The 23,918-nt window shown below is 44.8% G+C and overlaps 1 protein-coding gene across 2 annotated transcripts in view; it reads left to right on the forward strand.

The window, feature by feature from the left end:
• Nucleotides 1-8,132, forward strand: part of LOC115464605 (zinc finger protein 585A-like) — a 28,901-nt gene extending 20,769 nt beyond the window's left edge. For both annotated transcript variants that reach the window (XM_030194968.1, XM_030194975.1), the window contains exons 3-4: nt 4,190-4,306; nt 4,581-8,132. In XM_030194968.1, the coding sequence (XP_030050828.1) occupies nt 4,190-4,306; nt 4,581-7,489 (3,026 nt within the window). In that variant the 3' untranslated portion in view covers nt 7,490-8,132. The remainder of the gene's footprint in view (nt 1-4,189; nt 4,307-4,580) is intronic.
• Nucleotides 8,133-23,918: the final 15,786 nt, after the last annotated feature.

Raw genomic sequence — 23,918 nt, forward strand, 5'->3', positions numbered from 1 at the left:
GAGCTTTGTAGAACACCAGAGCAAAGATGTGTCTCGACCTGTATCGGATGCTCATATCGCGAAGTTTGAAGGTAACCAGTTTTAGTTCAGCTCGACTTTTCAAAGTGGCTGATGCTAAGTCTTGATAAATCTCCACATTATATGTGTCCCATTTGAAATCATTGGCTTGACGTGCTGCTCGCATAACCAGTTCCTTCAATTTGAAGTCTTGGAAACAAGCTATAATGTCTTTGGAAAGGTTATTCCTTTGTGGCCCCATGGCTCAGTGGGATCTTTCCAGAATTACCTTCTCCGGGCAGTGGGCGAGTCCGAATCCGCCAGCAGCGCACTAACCATTCGTTGAACCACTGATTCACTATCCTGGTAAGTTGGGGTTTCCGGGATGCCTCGGAACTGTACGTTTTTGTGTCTGCTCGGATTCTCTAAATCTTCCAGCTTATTTATGGCATTTGTATCCCACATTATCCCACCTCTTTGCAGGCTCAATGTGGCTTACATTTCGTTATGGATACTGGAAGTAGCATTGAATATACATTTGGTTTACAGAGGGTTTTCTGTTACATGGTAGTAAGATAGATGAGGGCGTTCGAGCAGAAAGACATTATAACACATTATAAGACAGTCTAGAAGTTTTAAGACTATGCAGTTACACATGTTGAATTATACAGTTACACATGCTGATCTTTTGTTGTCCTATGCGGACATCTGTGAGCTGCCGATCCAAAGATCCCATACCCTCTGAGTGTTCGTCGAGCTGGCCTTCTACTTCTTCCACTCTATTTTTATTTTTGTTACATTTGTACCCCGCGCTTTCCCACTCATGGCAGGCTCAATGCGGCTTACATGGGGCAGTGGAGGGTTAAGTGACTTGCCCAGAGTCACAAGGAGCTGCCTGTGCCTGAAGTGGGAATTGAACTCAGTTCCTCAGTTCCCCAGGACCAAAGTCCACCACCCTAACCACTAGGCCACTCCTCCACTCCACTCTATGTCTCAGTTTCTTTATTTCGCCCCTCAAGTCAGCCCCTAGTGTAGCCAATTCAGATCGAACCGCCTTCAGGTCCGATCGGATTTCTTGCAGCCAAGAATGCCGCTCCGGGAAGCCTCCTACCTCGGGGTCAACCCGACCTGTGTCGAGAACAGATCCCCCAAAGATGAGCCTCCGAACAGTTCCTGCTCCTCCGCGGTCTCTCCCTGATGCGCCACCATGTGCTTTTTGCCTGCGTTACTTGCAAATGCGAATTGAGAGAGGCTGACTGACTCGGCCCGTTTCTGCATCGCCTCGTCCAGTCACTCGCCCTCAGAACGTTCCTGGCACCTCGATTCAACCCAAACCGAGCGCCGGTAACCGGGGAATTATAGCTTAAAGCTGCGGGTTATCGGGGAGCTCGGCTTTCAGGCAGCCATACTTCCCGGTGACGTCACTTCCTCCCATTCATGCTTAGTTAAGTATCAGGGGACCAATTATGTTTTTCTTAAACCTATACAATTGGAAACCTTTCTAATAGGCAAATCTGTTTAATGGATTATATTTGTTACCTTCCATTCTGTTTTTTTTTGGGGGGGAGGGGAAGAAAGCTGTATTCTGGGTAAGTAGTTGATGGCTGGTCTTATATCTTTCTCTTCTCATAATAAGTACATAAGCATCGCCATGCTGGGACAGACCAAGGGTCCATCGAGCCCAGCATCCTGTCACCGACAGCAGCCAAAAGAACAAGCAATTTGTCCCGCCCATCCTAGAAATACTGTACTATTCCCTCATCCATTCAATAACATTCTATGGCTTTTTCTTCCAGGAAGCCGTCCAACCCTTTTTTGAAGTCTGCTAAGTTAACCGCCTTAACCACCTTTTCCGGCAGCGAATTCCAGAGTTTAACTACGCGTTGAGTGAAGAAAAATTTCCTCCGATTCGTTTTAAATTTACCACACTGCAGCTTCGTCACATGCCCCCTTGTCCTAGTATTTTTGGAAAGCGTAAACAGACGCTCCACATCGACCCGTTCCATTCCACTCATTATCTTATAGACCTCTATCATATCTCCCCTCAGCCGCCTTTAATCTAGGTGAGGAGCCCCAGCCTCTTCAGCCTATCCTGATAGGGAAGTCGTCCCATCCCCTGTATCATCTTTGTCGCCCTTCTCTGCACCTTTTCCAATTCCACTATGTCTTTTTTGAGGTGCGGCGACCAGAATTGAACACAATACTCGAGGTGCGGTTGCACCATGGAGCAATACAATGGCAGAATAATATCCTTATTTTTGTTTTCAATCCCTTTCCTAATGATACCCAACATTCTATTCGCTTTCCTAGCCGCAGCAGCACATTGAGCAGACGTTTTCAACATATCATCAGTGATGACACCTAGATCCCTTTCTCGGTCTGTGACTCCCAACGCTGAACTTTGCATGACGTAGTTATAGTTTGGGTTCCTCTTTCCCACATGCATCACTTTGCACTTGTTCACATTAAATGTCATCTGCCATTTAGATGCCCAGTCTCCCAGTCTCGTAAGGTCCTCTTTAGTTTTTCACAATCTTCCCGCGATTTGACTACTTTGAATAACTTTGTGTCATCGGCAAATTTGATAACCTCACTAGTTACCCCCATCTCTAGGTCATTTATGAATATGTTAAAAAGCAGAGTTTTTCTATTGCCTTAATCTTTGATTTTGTTTTGATGCTTCTATAGCATTATTTCTTATTTTTCCTGGTATGTTCATTTGTAATGTAATATTACAGAAATTTCAATAATAATAAAGGTTTGGACAAGTTCCTAGAGGGGCTAAGCAGCTTGACATATAGAAGCTTTTTGGGATCTTGCCAGAACTGGACATAGTACCCCTGATGAGGTCTCAAAAATGATTTGTAGCAAGATATTATCTCCTCCTCCTTTGTGCTGGTTATTTATATATCTTTCGCCATTGGCTCTCCCTTCTTAATAATTTATTTATTTGGATTGTGCTCACACCTTTTCCAGTAGTAGCTCAAGGTGAGTTACATTCAGGTACTCTGGATATTTCCCTGTCCCAAGAGGGCTCACAATCTAAGTTTGTACCTGAGGCAATGAGGGTTAAGTGACTTGCCCAAGATCACAAGGAGCAGCAGTGGGATTTGAACCAGCCACCTCTGGATTGCAAGACCGGTGCTCTAACCACTAGGCCACTCCTCCACTCAGCAACATTCCATGTAGAATCACCAATAATAGCAACGTTCAATGTTCCACTGCACTAACCACTAGGCTACTCCTCCACTAGCTAGAAGCCTAAGCCTGCCCTTGCATTTCAGCAACGTGGCCGAGCAGGCTTCTGTGAGTCTGACGTCCTGCACGTACACTCACAGAAACAGAAGCCTGCGTGGCTGATCTGCAAGGGCAGGCTTCTACATGGAATGTTGCTAGTGGAATAGCAACATTCCATGTAGAATCTCAAATAGTAGCAACAGAATCTCAAATAATTTATTTGGATTTTGCTCACACCTTTTTCAGTAGTAGCTCAAGGTGAGTTACATTCAGGTACTCTGGATATTTCCCTGTCCCAGGAGGGCTCACAATCTAAGTTTGTACCTGAAGCAATAGAGGGTTAAGTGACTTGCCCAAGATCACAAGGAGCAGCAGTGGGATTTGAACTGGCCACCTCTGGATTTCAAGACTGGTGCTCTAACCACTAGGCCACTCCTCCACTCCACAATAATGGCTGATCATTTCAAGATCATTTGGTGCAGTGACCCCCAGATCTCTCTGCTTATGCTGGATGCATTGGCGTAGCCACAGGTGGGCCTGGGTGGGCTCAGGCCTACCCAACAGTAGCACACTTTTAGCAGTAGCTTTTGGGGATCCCAAGCTCCGCCAGCTGAAGACTTCCTCCTAATGGTAACAAAAATGATACTCTCCACGCTACTGATACCGGCGCATGCTCCGTTTTCAGCGCATGCCTGCTGCAGACTGCCAAGGCGGAGAGAAGCATTTTCCCGCCAGCTGAGATATTTTTTTTTTGAGTGGGGGAGGGGAGAACACTTGGTACCCGCCCACTTCTTGCCTAGGCTCACCCAAAATCTGCTATCTGGCTACGCCCCTGGCTGGATGACAGTAGAAGAACCTCCCCCTCCTCCATCATGTGCTGCATCCTGACTATTACTGCTGAGTATTTTCTGTGAACTTAAGGGAAATAAACCTCAATTTTCTTGGTAATTCCTAGGTATAGACCACCAAAGCATCAATCCTGAAGTATTATCAAGGATTAAACAAGAGGAAGAGTCGCCTGTATGGGATCCAAAAGAGTCAGGAGAGAGAGAAGTTACTCACTCAGACACAGGTGAGTAATAATAACAAATACTGTACAGAGTATCAGTTGTCTACAGAGTAAGAGGAGTTATTACAACACACGGGTGAGCAATACCAAATACTGTAAGGAGTAGTTTTATCAAACTGCGACATTCTTTGCCCCTCCAAGAGATCTTTTTGATAGAGGATTTGGCTGACTCACTGGGAGGTAATCACTAGCACAGCAGGAGGAGGGGGGCTGAACTGGTTAAACTGTTCTTTTCCTACAATTAATGCCTAATGTTTAAATTTTTTTTTTAATGTAGAAAAAGATAGTCCCAAAAACAGTAATGCAGAGACACCTTGCTGGAAACTCAGTGAAAAGCCTGAAAGGGAAACGATGTTACCAGACAGAGACAAAGAAGAAACCTCTTCCTGTTCTGACAGGGAAAGAAAGGTAAAAAATCAGTGGATCTTAAAAAATAAACCAAACAAATCAACCGGCGGCTCGGCTCTGTTAGAGTACAGTACCAGCAATTTTGTGAATACAGAGGAGACGCGAAGAAACCAGATGAGAGATCAAAGGTGTGTGTGTGATGTCTGTAAAATATTCCTCAGCAATCATAGAGCTCTGAAATCACATCAGCGAGCTGATACTAAAGAGAGACCAATTCATTGTAAAGACTGTGTGAAAGCCTTAGAACTACAGGGAGAAGAGAAAGCGTGTGTAAAGGAGACACATTTTATATGTTGTGAGCATGGAATTGAGCTTAGTAAGAAGAAAGAGCAAATAAAGAAAAATAATAAAGAAACTAGAAAGTGTACAAGTACAGATTGCGGGAAAAACTTTATCAGTGAATCAAATATTACAAAATACCTGAAAACCAACACGGATAAGAGAATATCATCATATCCTGGTTGTGTCAAAAACTTCAACCAGGAAGACAACTTCAAAAAATTCCACCCAGGAGAGAGGCCAGTTTTAGGTAGACAATGTAAGAAAAGCTTCAGTAACAGTGAAGAATTCACAGAACCTAAAATAACTGAAACTGGTGTAGAACCAGTCTCTTCTACTGAATCTGAAAAAATCTTTTATAGGAAGAGAAACCTCTCAAAATATCAGAAAATTCAAAAAGATAAGACAGTGCGCACCTCTTCTGACTGTATTAAAAGCATCCATTGCACAGGAAAACGCACAGAGCCCCTTAGAATCCATTCAGGAGTAAAACCATCTACTGAGTGTGGTAAAAGTTGTAGTCAGAAGATTTATCTCACCAAACACAAGAGAATTCACACAGGAATAAAACCATTTACATGTTCTGAGTGTGGTAAAACCTTCAGGTGGCAGGCACACCTTACTATGCACGTCACAAAGCACACAGGAGTAAAACGATTTATGTGCACTGAGTGTGGTAAAAGCTTCAGGCAAAAGAAAAACCTTACTCTACACAACAGAATCCACACAGGGGTGAAATCATTCATATGTACTGAGTGTGGTAAAAGCTTCAGACGGAAGACACACCTCACCCAGCACCAGAGAATCCACACAGGAGTGAAGCCATTCATATGCCCTGACTGTGGTAAAAGCTTCAGGGCAAAGACAAACCTCACCATGCACCAGAGAATCCACATAGAAGTGAAACCATTTATATGTACTGAGTGTGGTAACAGTTTCCGTAGGAAGGGAGACCTTACTCTACACAACAGAATCCACACAGGGGTGAAATCATTCATATGTACTGAGTGTGGTAAAAGCTTCAGACGGAAGACACACCTCACCCAGCACCAGAGAATCCACACAGGAGTGAAGCCATTCATATGCCCTGACTGTGGTAAAAGCTTCAGGGCAAAGACAAACCTCACCATGCACCAGAGAATCCACATAGAAGTGAAACCATTTATATGTACTGAGTGTGGTAACAGTTTCCGTAGGAAGGGAGACCTTACTCTGCACCAGAGAATCCACACAGGAGTGAAACCATTTATATGCACTGACTGTGGTAAAAGCTTTAGGGCAAAGACAAGCCTCAGTATGCACAACAGAATCCACACAGGTGTTAAACCATTTATATGTACTGAGTGTAATAAACGATTCCATAGGAAGGGAGAACTTACTCAGCACCAGAGCATCCACACTGGAGTGAAACCATTCATATGTACTGAGTGCGGTAAAAGCTTCAGATGGAAGACACACCTCACCCAGCACCAGAGAATCCACACAGGAGTGAAGCCATTCATATGCACTGAGTGTGGTAAAAGCTTCAGGCAAAAGAAAAACCTTACTCTACACAACAGAATCCACACAGGGGTGAAATCATTCATATGTACTGAGTGTGGTAAAAGCTTCAGACGGAAGACACACCTCACCCAGCACCAGAGAATCCACACAGGAGTGAAGCCATTCATATGCCCTGACTGTGGTAAAAGCTTCAGGGCAAAGACAAACCTCACCATGCACCAGAGAATCCACATAGAAGTGAAACCATTTATATGTACTGAGTGTGGTAACAGTTTCCGTAGGAAGGGAGACCTTACTCTGCACCAGAGAATCCACACAGGAGTGAAACCATTTATATGCACTGACTGTGGTAAAAGCTTTAGGGCAAAGACAAGCCTCAGTATGCACAACAGAATCCACACAGGTGTTAAACCATTTATATGTACTGAGTGTAATAAACGATTCCATAGGAAGGGAGAACTTACTCAGCACCAGAGCATCCACACTGGAGTGAAACCATTCATATGTACTGAGTGCGGTAAAAGCTTCAGACGGAAGACACACCTCACCCAGCACCAGAGAATCCACACAGGAGTGAAGCCATTCATATGCACTGACTGTGGTAAAAGCTTCAGGGCAAAGACAAACCTCACTATGCACCAGAGAATCCACACAGAAGTGAAACCATTTATTTGTACCGAGTGTGGTAACAGTTTCCGTAGGAAGGAAGGCCTTATCCTGCACCAGAGGATCCACACAGGAGTGAAGCCATTCATATGCACTGACTGTGGAAAAAGCTTCAGGGCAAAGACAAACCTCACTATGCATCAGAGAAGCCACACGCAAGTAAAACCATTTATATGTACTGAGTGTGGTAACAGTTTCCGTAGGAAGGAAGGCCTTACCCTGCACCAGAGAATCCATGCAGGAGTGAAACCATTTATATGCACTGACTGTGGTAAAAGCTTCAGGGCAAAGACAAACCTCACTGTGCACAACAGACTCCACAGGTGTTAAACCATTTATATGTACTGATTGTAGTAAGAGATTCCATAGGAAGGGAGACCTTACACCGCACCAGAGAATCCACACTGGAGTGAAACCATTTAAATGTACCGAGTGTGTTAAAAGTTTCAATCGTACATTAAGCCTCACTGTGCACAACAGAAGCCACACAGGAATGATGCCATTTATATGTACTGAGTCTACACTCAGTACATATAAAAGCTTCAGGCAGAAGACACATCTCAGTGTGCACCAGAGTATCCATATAGGAATGAAACCATACACATGTACTGAGTGTGCTAGTAGCTTCAATCAGAACACAACCCTCACCAGGCACATGAGAATCCACATAGGAGAGAAACAATTTATATTGGGCAGACTTCTACGGTCTGTACCCTGATCATGGCTGCATAGATTTGGATGGGCTGGAATGGAGCATTTCAAGGGCTTTGATAACAACTTCAAACGTTTTAGAACAAGGACAGTGCTAGGCAGACTTCTACAGTCTGTACCCTGATCATGGCTGCATAGATTTGGATGGGCTGGAATGGAGCATTTCAAGGGCTTTGATAACAACTTCGAAAGTTTTAGAACAAGGACAGTGCTAGGCAGACTTCTACAGTCTATACCCTGAAAATAGCATGGACAAATCAAGATGAGGTATACATATGTTGTATCGCCTCATACCTTATGTAATGAATTTATCTTCACGGGCAGACTGGATGAACCGTACAGTTACTACTGTGTTACTAAGGATGAGCAATTGATAATTGCAGCTCAGGAAGCAGATTTCGGACAAGATGGTTTACAGCAAGCATTGAAAAAACTGTTGCAACAGACATCTGTAGATCTGTATGAAAGAGCTAGAAACAATTACTCATGGCTGGTTGTGAAGTGCTGATGGCAGAAACATTTTATACAGAACGGGACAACAAATTATTACATTAGATAATGGGCTTTCCATTAAGGTTGACTGAGAATCAAGAGTCCTAGGAGTAATTCTTGACTCTTCACTTTCAATGAATTTACAGATAAAAAGAATGTTAAATGTAAAGCTTTTTTCAAATTAAAACAGTTACGTTTGTATTTCTTATTTGAACTTTTTAAACTTAATGTTCTTTCACTACTTGATTTTGGTAATTCTTTGTATTTGGGACTAATGGTTAACAACTTGCAAACAGCGGGTGTTAAATAACAATTGTGAAACAATAAATGAGAAACAGAGGAGGAGAGGACCTCAGACCAGTGCCACCTTTTTAATCAATAGAATGATATTCATGTGGTCGTAATCGCATAATCACTGGGCCTCTGCCAACCTCCTCCCTCAATATTCGTTTGTGTGCTTCTACTCTATAACGGTGCTGACTATCACACACGTCATTAACAAATATCAAACACCACAGCTACTTAGCTTGTTGCTGCTCCGACCAGGGGCTCCCCAACGGTCCCGTTTCGCCACCTGGGGCTTCGTCAGGGGAAGAGCTCCCTGCAACGCCAAACTGTGGTAAGCATCGGGCAAGCCAGTAAAGCCGCCAAACGAATGGTTAAACAATTGTCTAAACTTCAGATGATTCAAAATTCAGCCGCTAGAATGATTTTTCTTTGTTCAAAATTTGAGCGAGTTTCTCCTCTGTTGGCCAAGTTACATTGGTTACCAGTTCGAGCTAGAATTCCCTTCAAAGTATTATGTCTTGTTTTTAAATTTTTATGTGGTGCCAGTTCCATCATTTTTGGATGATTTTAAGATTTTAAAAACCTTTACTTCATCGAGATCATGTCATTTCTTACTTTTGACACTTCCATCTGTAAAATGTATTTGCTTTAAAGCATTATTCTCTAACTTTTTTTTTGGGGGGGGGGGCTACTTATCTGTGGAATTGTTCTATAACAAATCTTTTTGCATTTCGGAAAGCCTTAAAACATATCTTTTTTCTAATTTAAATAATTGATATATCTTGTCTTTTCTTTTTTAATAATGTATAATTGTTTTTTTGTTACATCCTGATTTGTGTTTCATACTGGGTCAGACCAATGGTCCACCTAGCCCAGTATCTTGTTTTCCAAACAGTGGCCAAGCCAGACCACAAGTACCTGGCAGAAACCCAAATCATGGCAACATTCCAGAACCCCAAAGAGGAACAAGATTCCGGAATCATAACAAATATCAGGATTCCATGAAGAATCTCAAAGAGCAGCAAGATTCTGGAACCCTAAAGAGTAGCAACATTCCATACTACAAATCCCGGGGCAAGCAGTTGCTTCCCATGTCTGCCTCAATAGCAGACTATGGACTTTTCCTCCAGGAATTTGTCCAAACTTTTTAAAAACCCCAGATACACTAACTGCTGTTACCACCTCCTCCGGCAAAGAGTTCCAGAGCTTAACTATTCATTGAGTGAAAAAAATATTTCCTCCTATTTGTTTTAAAAGTATTTCCATGATGGGATAAGACTCTGATAATAAAACATAACATAACACGTCTCATTCATTGATGTTATAATCAGGGGCGTAGCCAGCCTTCCGTGGGGGAGGGGTCCAGAGCCCAGGGGGAGGGGCACATTTTAGCCCTCCCCCCGGCGCCGCCCCCCCCGCCGACATTGCCGCCCCCCCTCCCGCCGCGAACCCGCCGCCGCTGCAGCCTACCTTTACTTTTGCTGGCGGGGGATCCCACTCCCCGCCAGCCGATGTCTTCTTCTCAGTCGCTTCCTGCTCTTCGATTTGTTTGCTGACGTCCTGCACGTTGTACGTGCAGGACGTCAGACTCAGAGAACAGAACTGATCTCTGAGTCTGACGTCAGCAAACAAATTGAAGAGCAGGAAGGACTGAGAAGACGTCGGCTGGCGGGGAGTGGGATCCCCCGCCAGCAAAAGTAAAGGTAGGCGGCGGCGGGTTCGCCGGGAGGGGGGTCCGGGGGTGAATCTGCGGGGGCCCCAGCCCCCTCAGGCCCCACGTAGCTACGCCACTGGTTATAATGCTTACAGAGTTTCCAATGTACTGGAAAAGCACTGGGATCACAACCCTAAGAGAATTGGAGAAAACAAAAAAGTTATGTTCACCTGGGACATCCCCATCCCAACAGATAAAAAGCTGGATGCAAGAAAACCAGACATAGTAGTAAAATAGAAAAACACTAGGGCACCATTGATTATAGAGATGCCAGGTCCCAAGTGATTATTCAGTGACTCGCATAGAGAGAGGGAAGATTCTCAAGTACCAAGAAGTGCAGTCTGAGACTGAGACAAAGAAAATGTCTAGCAAAGATACAGAACTATTTCCCATTATTTCGGGTACATTATTGTAGGTATAAAAACTAACAAAAAATTTTTTTAATTCAAAATTAGGTTTAAATATATTCTAAAAATCAATTTTTGAATATGAATCGAAAAGTGCTCAGTTCACCCATTATAAAAGTGACTGGCTGAGTAGAGAACCATCATCGCACTCTTGGCGTTCTCAAACGTCCGGGTCCAATTACAATAGACCCCTTGATGTTAATCAGCAAAAAGGCATCAATTAATAACTTCAAACGCTGTCCTAGTAATTGTATAAGTGTGTACAACTGATGTTAAATATTCGATAGTAATATCTGATGCTGTGTAGGCTAGAACACTCTACTAAATTAGTAACAGAACGGCACATCTGTATAGCTTTAAATAATCATCTTACTGTGTCACCTAATGATGTAAAACCCCCTTATACAAATAAGTAGAAATCACACAGCTGATCCGCCATATAGAAGTACTTATCTGCAGATTCCCTCAATGCTGTGATAACGCCAATATCACGAGGTTGGATCAGTGCTCAGTCCAGGAAGTGCTCCCCCGAATAAATAACTGTAAAACAAAAAGACATTTTTTCCCAAAAATGATGAAAAAAAGACAACAAGCCCCATCCTGTTTATTCTCTACTCAAGCAGCTTCACAATTTTCTCAATACTAATTCCAGCTGAGTTTCAATAAATCTTCGTCAGGAGGAAATAGCTATAAATCACATAACAACAACAGCAACTTATACCTACTACTACTTATCATTTCTATAGTGCTACAAGGCATGCACAGCGCTGCACACCATACACAAAAAAAGACAGTCCCTGCTCAAAGAGCTTACAATCTAGATAAGACATGAGACAGACAGAACAATTAAGGGTAGGGGAATAAAGAGGTGAGGATAAAGGAGGGCAATAAGTGAGGGTACTGAGTAAGAGAGTCATGGTTAGGAGTCGAAAGCAGTAGCAAAGAGGTGGGCTTTAAGCCTAGACTTGAAGACAGCCAGAGACTGAGCCTGATGTACCGGCTCAGGGAGTCTATTCCAGGCATAGGGAGCAGCGAGATAGAAGGAATGGAGCCTGGAGTTAGCAGTTATCCTTAAACATGTAATTTCAAACATAAACCTTAGTACAACATAAAGTATATTAAGTATTATATCTGAGATATTAGTTACTAAAGAACAACGATTCATATATATGTGGAATACTGTATATTCAAATGGCTTAATTCGTGAAGTTGAATGGCTTTAAATGGGATGGTTCTTTAAATTATCTTCGGAAAAACATGATTTGAAAGTGCAAAACCCCTTCGCGAAAAACTACACTGGCTCCCAATCAAAGAACGCATTGCTTTCAAAATCTGCACTCTGGTTCACAAAATTATCTACGGTGAAGCTCCGGGATACATGACAGACTTGATCGACCTACCAACTAGAAACACATCCGAATCAACACGAACGTACCTAAATCTGCACTACCCAAGCTGCAAAGGACTCAAATACAAATCAACTTACGCGTCCAGTTTTTTCTACATAAGCACACAACTTTGGAACGCATTACCAAGAGCCTTGAAAACTACGAATGACCATCCAAACCTCCGGAAAACACTAACGACTAACCTGTTTAAAAAGGCATACCCTACCGATCCAACATAATGCCTGATCTCTGCAACACAACAAAACTAAAGAACGTAATGGACATAACACAACTCTTCCGCTGTACGATTCCCTAGTGTGGCTGTGCCACATGAACTTTATCTTACCACAACATCACTTTGTATTTGTTTACACCGGAGTCTGTAACGCCTCTCCGGTACTATGTAAGCCACATTGAGCCTACAAATAGGTGGTAAAATGTGGGATATAAATGTAACAAATAAATAAATTTAAAATGAAGGAACGGCATCAGGTGCAGTGATGTTGCTACGTCACAGCGCGTTACATTGTGGCGTGCCAATGTAGTTGAGCTATTTAAACCTTTCCGCTTTTACCTTTGCTCAAAATCGATGAACATACTTTGGAGTTCCCATAGGGTAAGTGGCCAAGGAGATGAATTATATTTGTATTCATTGTTACCACCTGGCTACCGCGTGGCTCTTACGGTAATTTCATTTTTGGCGCGCATCCGATACACGTGTCCGAAAAATAAGTTATCTGCAGCAGGGCCCATTTTATTCCTATGGTATAGTAAAAGACCCCCGAATCTTTATTTTTGGACGCGCACAGGTCATTACCGCCTGCTTACCGTGTGACACTTTACCACTAGTTCAATGGCTGGCGATAAGGTCTCAGACCCAAAATGGACGTGCAGCAAGTTTCATTTTCGGCAAAAATTTTTAAGAAGGCCTTTTTTATAGGTGCGCTGAAAAATGATTCTGCGAGTGCCCAAAACACGCGTTTACACTACCGCAGGCCATTTTTCAGTGTGCCTTTGTAAAAGGGCCCCTGAATTGGAAGGCAGACCTCGGGGCAGGCTTCACTGCAAATTTATACATGCGTAAACCCATTCATATGTAGTGAGTGTGGTAAAGGCTACAGGCCGAAGGCAGAGCTCATCCAGCACCAGAGAATTCACACAAGAGTGAACCAAAGAGGGGTCAATTCTGAGTGATTCCTCTGTGAATCATGTGCAGAGAGAAAAGATCCTCACGTACTAAGGGGTCCTTTTACTAAGTCATGTAGTCGCCTACGCACACCCAAAGTGCATCAAGTTTGAGTTACCGCCCGGCTACCGCGTGACCCTTGTGGTAATTTCATTTTTGATGCACGCTCGCTAGGCGCGCCGGAAAATATTTTTTTACTTTCTGGTGTGTGGGCGGTAACCGGGCGGTAATGGTCATTCTACGCACGTAGACCATTACCACCCGGTTACCGCATGAAATCTTACCGCTTGGCGGTAAGGTCTCAGACCCAAAATGGATGCATGGCAATTTTCATTTTACCGCACGTCCATTTTCGGCAAAAATTTTTAAAAAGGCATTTTTTTAGAGGTGCGCTGAAAAATAATTCTGCGCGCACCCCAAACAGAAAATGTGGCAGAAAGATAACAGAAATATTTCCCATCTTACAAACGCCAAAGGGACACCTTCGTTAACATGATGCAAGTTTTACGACGAGTGTTAGCAGTAAATTAGAGAGACTGAGATCATACTCTATATACCCTAGCTAAAGAGTGAGGTTCATTCCTGTTGTATGCACAAAACACATTTGGAGAAATTGCCCTGAGTCAAACCATTTACAGATATTGAGCATGGTAAAAAAAAATATAAACTTCACCGTGCATTAGAGATATTACTACTACTACTATTTAACATTTCTAAAGCGCTACTAGGGTTGTGCAGCGCTGTACAATCTAACAAAGAGGGACAGTCCCTGCTCAAAGGAGCTTACAATCTAAAGGACAAAAAGTGCAGTCAATCAAGATGAGGCAGTCTAGATTTCCTGGATAGAGGTACAATGTTTGGTTGCCGAAAGCGACATTGAAGAGGTGGGCTTTGAGCAAGGATTTGAAGATGGGCAGGGAGGGGGCTTGGCGTATGGGCTCAGGGAGTTTATTCCAAGCATAGGGTGAGGCGAGGCAGAAAGCTATGACTTGTGGCAAACACTTCATTCAGATAAGAAACCTCAGAAGGCACCTGAGAATCCCTTCAGCAGTGAAAACATTTCATGCCCTAAATACTGTCAAAAGAAAGCGACAAAGCGCCAGAAAATTCACACAAAAGAAACTATATGTAGTGTAGTAAATACAAAATAATCCTCAGAAAACAGCAGGAGATACACACAAGAGTACAATAGTGAATTCATCAAGTTGCTGAATCGTTGTGTATCACTGTGGTGGAGAAAATGAGCGTTTCTTCCCATGTCTTTTTGAGTCCCTTCACGTACCAAATTTTAGTAAGGCAGTACGGCAGAGTATGGTAAGAAGAGGAAATAAAGAATCTATATTGGCTACATATTATCCAGGATAAAAATATACCCACCCACAGCTTATACACTAGGGCCAGGGGTGGCCCGACCATTAGGCCACCTGAGGCAGGGGCCTCTTTAGGAGAAGCATCTCCGGGTGCGGCTTCGCGGTGTTTTACCTGGTCACGGTGACTTTCCAAACGCGGCAGCGATTCCCATATGCTGCCCTGCTGCCGCCAGCACCCACCTCTTCCCTTTACTACGGCCGCCTGAAGTAACTTCCTATTTTGCTCAGGCAGTCACAGTAAAGGGAAGAGGCGGGTGCCGGCAGCAGCAGGGCAGCGTATGGGAATCACTGCCGCTGCTGGGTTTGGAAAGTCACCGTGACCAGGTAAAACACCGGGGGGGGGGGGGGGGGGGGCGGCATCTTGCCTTGGGCTGGCCCTAACTAGGGCTAATGATGGTGGTGGTGAGATTCCAAAACCTTCAGAAGAATATTCACCAATATTGCTCCACCAGGGATGTTGTGTTCATGGACCCACTGCAGCAGAAGATGAACCACAGAAACTAATTAAAGAGTTAATAGAACTGAAAACTGTTCAGTGGACTCCTGGAAATAATGTACTGTTACTCCTATTCTAAAAACCTGCATTTGGTTACAGAGGATACACAAAAAGATCATTAGAAAATGGTAGAACAGGGAAAAATACCAATGGAAAAGACGACTGATCTAATCTTCTAATATAATAAAACGCACCGTGAACGTTCTGAAGACAACGTTCTGAAGTCACTCAAACACTCCCTGGCTGTAGGGTTCGTGGATTCATGGTGTGAAGCCAGCCAGCCGTCTCTGCCCCGCCCTCGCGTCAAACGTCATGACGTCGAGGGCGGAAAAAAAAAAAAAACGGATCGCGAGGGCGGAAAAAAAAAAACAACAAACGGATCGCACCCACGCACGGTGCGTTTTATTATATTAGATTGACCTCCGTGGTGGCGGTTCCGGCAGCGCAGCGTCAGGGAAGGAGGCGGCGCTCCCGACGTCTCTAGCCTTCCCTTCGCTGTGTCCCGCCTTCTTCTGACATCAAGGATGACGTCAGAAGAAGGCGGAACAAAGCGAAGGGAAGGCTAGACGTCGGGAGCGCCGCCTCCTTACCTGACGCTGCGCTGCCGGAACCGCCACCACGGAGGTAAATTTAAAAAGAAAACAAAAGAAAAGGGATGTTGGGGGGAGAGAAGAGGGTGGGCAGTAAAGTTGAACAATGGGAGCAGGAGGGCAAGGGAAAACCAACAGCATGGATGCGAGGGGGGGGGGGAGAAGAGGGTGGGCCAGGCTGGGACATGGGAGAGAGAGGAGCATGGATGCGAGGGGGGGTCATGGAAGGGAGAGAGGGGAATTGCTGGAAAGGGATGAATGGAGGGGGCAGGGGACAGAGGAGCATGGATGGGCATGGATTGGGAGGGCAGGGCTCAGGGAGAGAGGGGAATTGCTGGATAGGGATGAATGGAGGGGACAGATGGGCATGGATGGATATGGATTGGGAGGGCAGGGCTCAGGGAGAGAGGGGAATTGCTGGATAGGGATGAATGGAGGGGACAGATGGGCATGGATGGATATGGATTGCAGGGCAGGGCTCAGGGAGAGAGGGGAATTGCTGGATAGGGATGAATGGAGGGGACAGATGGGCATGGATGGATATGGATTGGGAGGGCAGGGCTCAGGGAGAGAGGGGAATTGCTGGATAGGGATGAATGGAGGGGACAGATGGGCATGGATGGATATGGATTGCAGGGCAGGGCTCAGGGAGAGAGGGGAATTGCTGGAAAAGGATGAATGGAGGGGGCAGGGGACAGATGGGCATGGATTGGGAGGGCAGGGCTCACACTCTCTCATATACAATGTCTTTCTCACTCTCACTCTCACACACTCTGTCTCACACTGTATCACATTCACTCTCTATGTGCCACACAGTCACTCACACACTCGCTTGGTCTCATACACTCACTCTCACAGAGAATCTGTGTCTCACACACACTCTCTCGCACACACACACACACTCTCTCTCACACTGTGTCTCACATACACACTTGCACACACACTCATTCTCACACACACACTCTCTCACAAACACACTCACACCCAGACTCACTCTCTCTCTCTCTCACACACACACACTCACACTTTCACTCTGTCTCTCACACAGTCACTCTCACATACACTCTCCCAAACATACACACTCCGAGGAAAACCTTGCTAGCGCCCGTTTCATTTGTGTCAGAAACGGGCCTTGTTTACTAGTGCATCTATAAGATCCTTGATTGTGCAAATTAAAGAAAGGAGGATAGGGATAGGAGGAAATGTCCTATTGTGGATTAAAAACTGGTTGACGGATAGGAAACAGAGAGTGGGGTTAAATGGGCAGTATTCACAATGGAGAAGGGTAGTTAGTGGGGTTCCTCGGGGGTCTGTGCTAGGACCGCTGCTTTTTAATATATTTATAAATGATTTAGAGATGGGAGTAACTAGCGAGGTAATTAAATTTGCTGATGTTACAAAGTTATTCAAAGTCGTTAACTCGCGAGAGGATTGTGAAAAATTACAGAAGGACCTTATGAGACTGGGAGACTGGACGGCTAAATGGCAGATGACGTTTAGTGGAGGAGTGGCCTAGTGGGTAGGGTGGTGGACTTCGGTCCTGGGGAACTGAGGAACTGAGTTCGATTCCAGGCACAGGCCGCTCCTTGTGACTCTGGGCAAGTCACTTAACCCTCCATTGCCCCATGTAAGCTGCATTGAGCCTGCCATGAGTGGGAAAGCGCGGGGTACAAATGTAATAAAATAGATACTATTGGAGATTCTACATGGAATGTTGCTACTATTGGAGATTCTACATGGAATGTTGCTATTCCACTAGCAACATTCCATGCAGAAGGCTGCGCAGGCTTCGGCTTCTGTGAGTCTGACGTCCTGCACGTACGTGCAGGACGTCAGACTCACAGAAACAGAAGCCTGCGCGGCCACATTGGTGATCTGCAAGGGCCAACTTCTACATGGAATGTTGCTATTCCACTAGCAACATTCCATGTAGAATCTCAAATAGTAGCAACAGTGGAGGAGTGGCCTAGTGGTTAGGGTGGTGGACATTGGTCCTAGGGAACTGAGGAACTGAGTTCGATTCCCGGCACAGGCAGCTCCTTGTGACTCTGGGCAAGTCACTTAACCCTCCATTGCCCCATGTAAGCCGCATTGAGCCTGCCATGAGTGGGAAAGCGCGGGGTACAAATGTAACAAAAATAAAATAAAATAATGTGAGCAAGTGCAAGGTGATACATGTGGGAAAAAAGAATCCGAATTATAGCTATGTCATGCAAGGTTCCACGTTAGGAGTTACGGACCAAGAAAGGGATCTGGGTGTCGTCGTCGATAATACACTGAAACCTTCTGCTCAGTGTGCTGCTGCGGCTCGGAAAGCGAATAGAATGTTGGGTATTGTTAGGAAAGGTATGGAGAACAGGTGTGAGGATGTTATAATGCCGTTGTATCGCTCCATGGTGCGACCGCACCTTGAGTATTGTGTTCAATTCTGGTCGCTGCATCTCAAGAAAGATATAGTAGAATTGGAAAAGGTGCAGCGAAGGGCGACTAAAATGATAGCGGGGATGGGATGACTTCCCTATGAAGAAAGACTAAGGAGGCTAGGGCTATTCAGCTTGGAGAAGAGACGGCTGAGGGGAGACATGATAGAGGTATATAAAATAATGAGTGGAGTGGGACAGGTGGATGTGAAGCGTCTGTTCACGCTTTCCAAAATAATAGGACTAGGGGGCATGCGATGAAACTACAGTGTAGTAAATTTAAAACAAATCGGAGCAAATTTTTCTTCACCCAATGCATAATTAAACTCTGGAATTCTTTGCTGGAGAACATGGTGAAGGCGGTTAGCTTGGCAGAGTTTAAAAAGGGGTTAGACGGTTTCCTAAAGGACAAGTCCATAAACCACTACTAAATGGACTTGGGAAAAATCCACAATTCCAGGAATAACATGTATCGAATGTTTGTACGTTTGGGAAGCTTGCCAGGTGCCCTTGGCCTGGATTGGCCGCTGTCGTGGACAGGATGCTGGGCTCGATGGACCTTTGGTCTTTTCCCAGTATGGCATTACTTATGTACTTATGTAAATATGGGAATCATAGCACAAATGAGAAATTCAGAAAGAAAGAAAATGGAGTTGGAAGGAGTGCAGTCAGACTGGTGCCACAACAGCCACAGGATAAGGCAGCGGGTGAGGTATCTGTGATAGAGATGGAGAGGGGAGAGCTGGAAATGCAAGAGAGCGAGAGAAAAAACGGCCAAAAAGCCAATAGAAGAGGAAACAATGTGAAAAAGAAAGAGCCAGAGGTGGAGGAATTAACAATTGAATTACTGGCCTACTTGGAAATGGACGACTGCTGGGTTACCGAAAATGAAAATACTAACCAAGTTGAATTTACCAGCTAAAGAGTATAATACCATTTGTATATTTTCCCTTTTTTTACCCGACTGTTCATTTAGCATTCATGTTCTATATATATTACCAATTGTATCTGTATTCTGAAATGACATACGTCATGACAGAAAATTGTAAGCCACATGGAGCCTGCAAATAGGTGGGAAAATAGGTGGGAAATGCAACAATTAAATAAATAATGAGTAAAAATGAATAAGGCCATTAACCAAATATAATACTGAGCAGTCAAAATTATTGCTGAGAGAATTTTATCAATGAGTCCTCGACTTTAGAAAAAAATGCACCGAAGGAAAAATAATTTCATGGTGAGCAGACATCTGTTAGGATCAAGATCACCAAACATAGGGGCCCTTTTACTAAGGCGTGCCAAAAAATGGCCTGCGCTGGTGTAGGCGCATGTTCCGGACACGCACAGGCCCATTTTTCAGCGCACCTGCGAAAAAAGCCTTTTTTTTATTGCGGCCAAAAATGGATGTGCAGCAAAATTAAATTCAGCGCGTGTCCATTTTAGGCCTGAGACCTTCCCGCCACCCACTGACTTTGCGATAAGGTCTCATGCGTTAACCAGGCGGTAATTGTCAGTGCGTATACCGCCGGGTAAGCGCCATGGGGTAGAAAATTTCTACTGCATGTTTTAGACGCACATCCAAAATGAAATTAGTGCCCCGGCACGTGGTAGCCGGGAGGTAGTTCCAATTTGACCTGCGGTATATGCACGTAGGCGCCTACGCATCTTAGTAAAAAGGCCCCATAATGAGGAAGTTCCAGAATTGTCACATGTGTATGAACAGAGGAAGAGTTTAAATTCATGCTCCAAAAATAAATTGAAAATAACAGCTGAAGCAAAAAATACTGCAGAGCAGGGGCGTAGTTACGTGGGGCCACGGAGGCATAGGCCCCCCGTAGATTTGGCACTGCCCCCCGCCAACCCCTTCAACCCCCCCCCCCCCCCACTGCCAACTCTCCCCCGCTGCCGTCGGGTACCTTTGCTGGCAGGGGAGGGTTGGTGCTGGTGGCGCCGGAGAAGAGGACTTTGGTTGGCCGGGGTTGGGGACCCCCACCAGCAAAGGTACCCGACGGTGGCAGTGGGGGAGGGCTGGCGGCGGCAGGAAGAGGGGGTTGAAAGGGTTAGCACCGGGGGGGGGTCAAAGGTGGTGGTGGTGGAGGGGGGGGGTCAAAAATGGCGGAGGGGGGGTTGGCGGCGCCGGGGGGGGGGCTAAAATGTGCCCCCTCACCTCGGTTTCTGGACCCCCCTCCCGCCGAACTCTGGCTACGCCCCTGCTGCAGAGAGTTGAAGAAAAACACAAAAGAAGGATTTAAAGATAAATTATTTAGAACTGGGGAAAAGAATTAGTAATTTAAGTGCCAGCAGCTGAGTCTGAAACAGACATATACTGGAGACACTGGTAGGGGAGCAGAATGGGCTACACCATATACAGGAGAATTTGGAAAAGAAGAACATCAGAGTTATGGAATGACCTGATGTACCAGCAAAAGAGTAGGGAAATAAGGTTGAAAAAAGGCCTCACAGCCCCGGCCCGTACTGGCATCAGGGTTGTTGCAATTCTATATGAAACAAAATAAATACCAAATAAAAATGAATACAAAAACATGAGTAAAACTACATGCAACCACTGAACGTAACTGGAGTTACTTCAGTACCATAGTGCTCATAAATGTGTATGACGATATTCAGTATTGTCTAGTAGCGCTATAGAAATGATAAGTAGTAGTAATGTCAATGATCTCACAGAACCGTGTACTGCTAATTATTCAGCTAAATCTGGTACCAATCTCCAGCGAAGACACTTTGTCTAAAATTCCAACAGTTTTATTGCAGCAGGTAAAAAAATAACAGGCACTTACTGAATTGCAGCCTGGAGAGGTGGGGGTGGGAGAAAAATGAACTCACACCGAGGGCCCCTTTTACCAAACTGCGGCAAAAGGGGGCCAGCGCTGGCATGTGTTTTACGGATTTGATATTAGTCTTGAAGTAAGTATACATAGGAAATCAAATACATTAGCGTTTAACTTTAAAAAAGGAGACTGTGATAAAATGAGAAGAACGGTGAAAAAAAAATTAGAGGAGCGGCTGCAAGGGTCAAAAATTTACAACAGGCATAGATGCTGTTAAAAACACCATCCTGGAAGCCCAGGCCAAATATATTCCACGTATTAAAAAAGGAGGATGGAAGACCAAATGAGAGCCAGCACCTCAAATATTGTGTTCAATTCTGGTCGCCGTATCTCAAAAAAGATATAGTAGAATTAGGAAAGGTGCAGAGAAGGGAGACGTAAATGATAAAGGGGATGGGACGACTTCCCTATGAGGAAAGGCTAAAGCGGCAAGGGCTCTTCAGCTTGGAGAAAAGGCGGCAGAGGGGAGATATGATAGAGGTGTATAAAATGAGTGGAGTGGAACGGGTAGATGTGAAGTGTCTGTTTACGCTTTCCAAAAATACTAGGACTAGGGGGCATGCGATGAAGCTACAATGTAGTAAATTTAAAATGAATCGGAGAAAATGTTTCTTCACTCAACGTGTAATTAAACTCTGGAATTCGATGCCAGAGAATGTGGTAAAGGCGGTTAGCTTAGCAGAGTTTTAAAAAGGTTTGGACGGCTTCCTAAAGGAAAAGTCCATAGACCATTATTAAATGGACTTGGGGAAAATCCACTATTTCTGGGATAAGCAGTATAGAATGTTTTGTACTTTTTTGGGATCTTACCAGGTAGTTGTGATCTGGACTGGCCACTGTTGGAAACAGGATGCTTGGCTTGATGGACCTTTGGTCTTTCCCAGTATGGCAATACTTATGTACTTATGGCCTCTTTTACTAAGCAGCAGTAAGCCCAATGCAGGCTAAACAGGAAGTACTGCTGGACTACTGCAGAAGCCCAGCGGTACTTTCCACCCCTAGCATGCCGTCATATCCGGCGCTACAAAAATATATATTTATTTTTGTAGAGCCGGAGTATACCTGGCGGTAATTGGGCAGTTCCACGTGCTGCCCAGTTACTGCTGGATTAGCGCGGGAGCCCTTACCGCCACCTCAATGGAAAGAGAGACTTCCCTTTTACCTGCTGTGGTAAAGGGGGCCTCGGCGCGCATCAAAAACAGACGCTGATGCCAGTGCAGACCCCCTTTTTCCGCAGCTTGGTAAAATGGGCCCTAAATTCTCAATCTCTCTGATTGTACAGCCTCCAAGAGAAACTGCAGGCGCAAAAAGAGGAAATTTACAGTACCTGGAACCCCATATACCGATGACCTCTGACCTTCTTGGCTGAGAGAAGCGTTTGACACATTCCGGACCATCTTGCTTAATCAAACTTGGCTCACTATTGGAATCCTGTTTCAAATTAATTAACAGTTTGATATACTGTCTTATGGCCAGGCCTTCAGGCTAGGGTTACCATACGTCTGGTTTTACTTGGAATTGTCCTTTTTTTAAGGACATTGCCGGGCAACCAGGCAGGCTGGCGGGTGGGCCTAGTGGTGTCCTATCCTCTCCTCCCCTTACTTTACTGCCCTTCAGGGCAGGAAAGAGCCCCCTCTTTCCTGCCCAGAGCGGCTGCAGACTGTCTCTTACTGCCTTCGGTCCTGGCGCCGATTCAAAATGGCCGTTGAAGCGGCTTCGCGAGACTTCTACAGAAATCTTGCAATGTCACTCCCGGTGGCCATTTTGAATTGGCACCGGGACCACAGTCAGCAAGAAACACTCTGCAGCCGTTCCGGGTAGGAACAAGGGGGCTCTTTCCTGCCCCGAAGAGATCACTAGACCACCAGGGCAGTACAGTAAGGTAAGGGGAGGATAGGACACCCATAGGGGGTGTGATTGGGCAGGGTGGGGTGTGTGGTGCGGGCGGGGCGGGGCGTGGTATGGCGGGGGCAGGGCATGTGACCTCTTTTTGGGGGGAGCAAATATGGTAACCCTACTTCAGGCAGTTTAACAAAATTAAAAGAAAATATTTAAAATTATAGTGGAAAGAAGAGGAGAAATGCAAAGAGGCAGAATGGAGGTGAGAACTCCATTTAATCAACAGAAAAGTGGAACCGAAGAGGGAGGGGAAAAGGTCATGTGCAGTCTAAGCAGAGTCGCCAGCCCTTGCTAGCTTAAGAATCACAGAGACCCTTTTACTAAGGCACGCAGGCGCCTATGCGTATCCAATGAGCATCAAATTAGAACTGCCGCCCAGCTACCACGTGTCCTGGGCGGTAATTATATTTTTGACGCGCGTACCAAATGCGTGGCAGAAACTATTTAATATTTTCTACCACGTGGCATTAACTGGGCAGGAATTGGCAGTGTACACGCGCTGACATTTACCGTCCTGTTAACGTTTGAGACCTTACCACTAAGTCAATGGGTGGCGGTAAGGTGTCAGGCCCAAAATGGCTCATTTTAATTTTGCCACATGTCCATTTTCAGCCAGAAAAAAAGGCCTTTTTTGCAGGCACGCTGAAAAATTAACCTGCGCACGTCCAATACACGCGCCTACACCTGCGCAGGCCATTTTCTGGTATGGCTTAGTACAAGGGCCCCCAGTTAAGAAATGCAACTTCTATGGTTTGGGTTATCTAGAAATATCTTTGTAAGGCAGAAGGGAAGTTAGAGCTAATCGGCATGTATGTGGACGGTATTATGTAGTGTTTAGTTTTCTCTAAGGAAAAACAATGATTGTAACTCAGGAATTATTAGTGCATTTTATCAGATCAGATCTATTTAGTGATTTATTTGTTGCCAAAGAATTATAGTTTTGCATGCC

This window comes from Microcaecilia unicolor, chromosome 1 (assembly GCF_901765095.1).
Source record: "Microcaecilia unicolor chromosome 1, aMicUni1.1, whole genome shotgun sequence".
NCBI classification, from domain to species: Eukaryota; Metazoa; Chordata; class Amphibia; order Gymnophiona; family Siphonopidae; genus Microcaecilia; species Microcaecilia unicolor.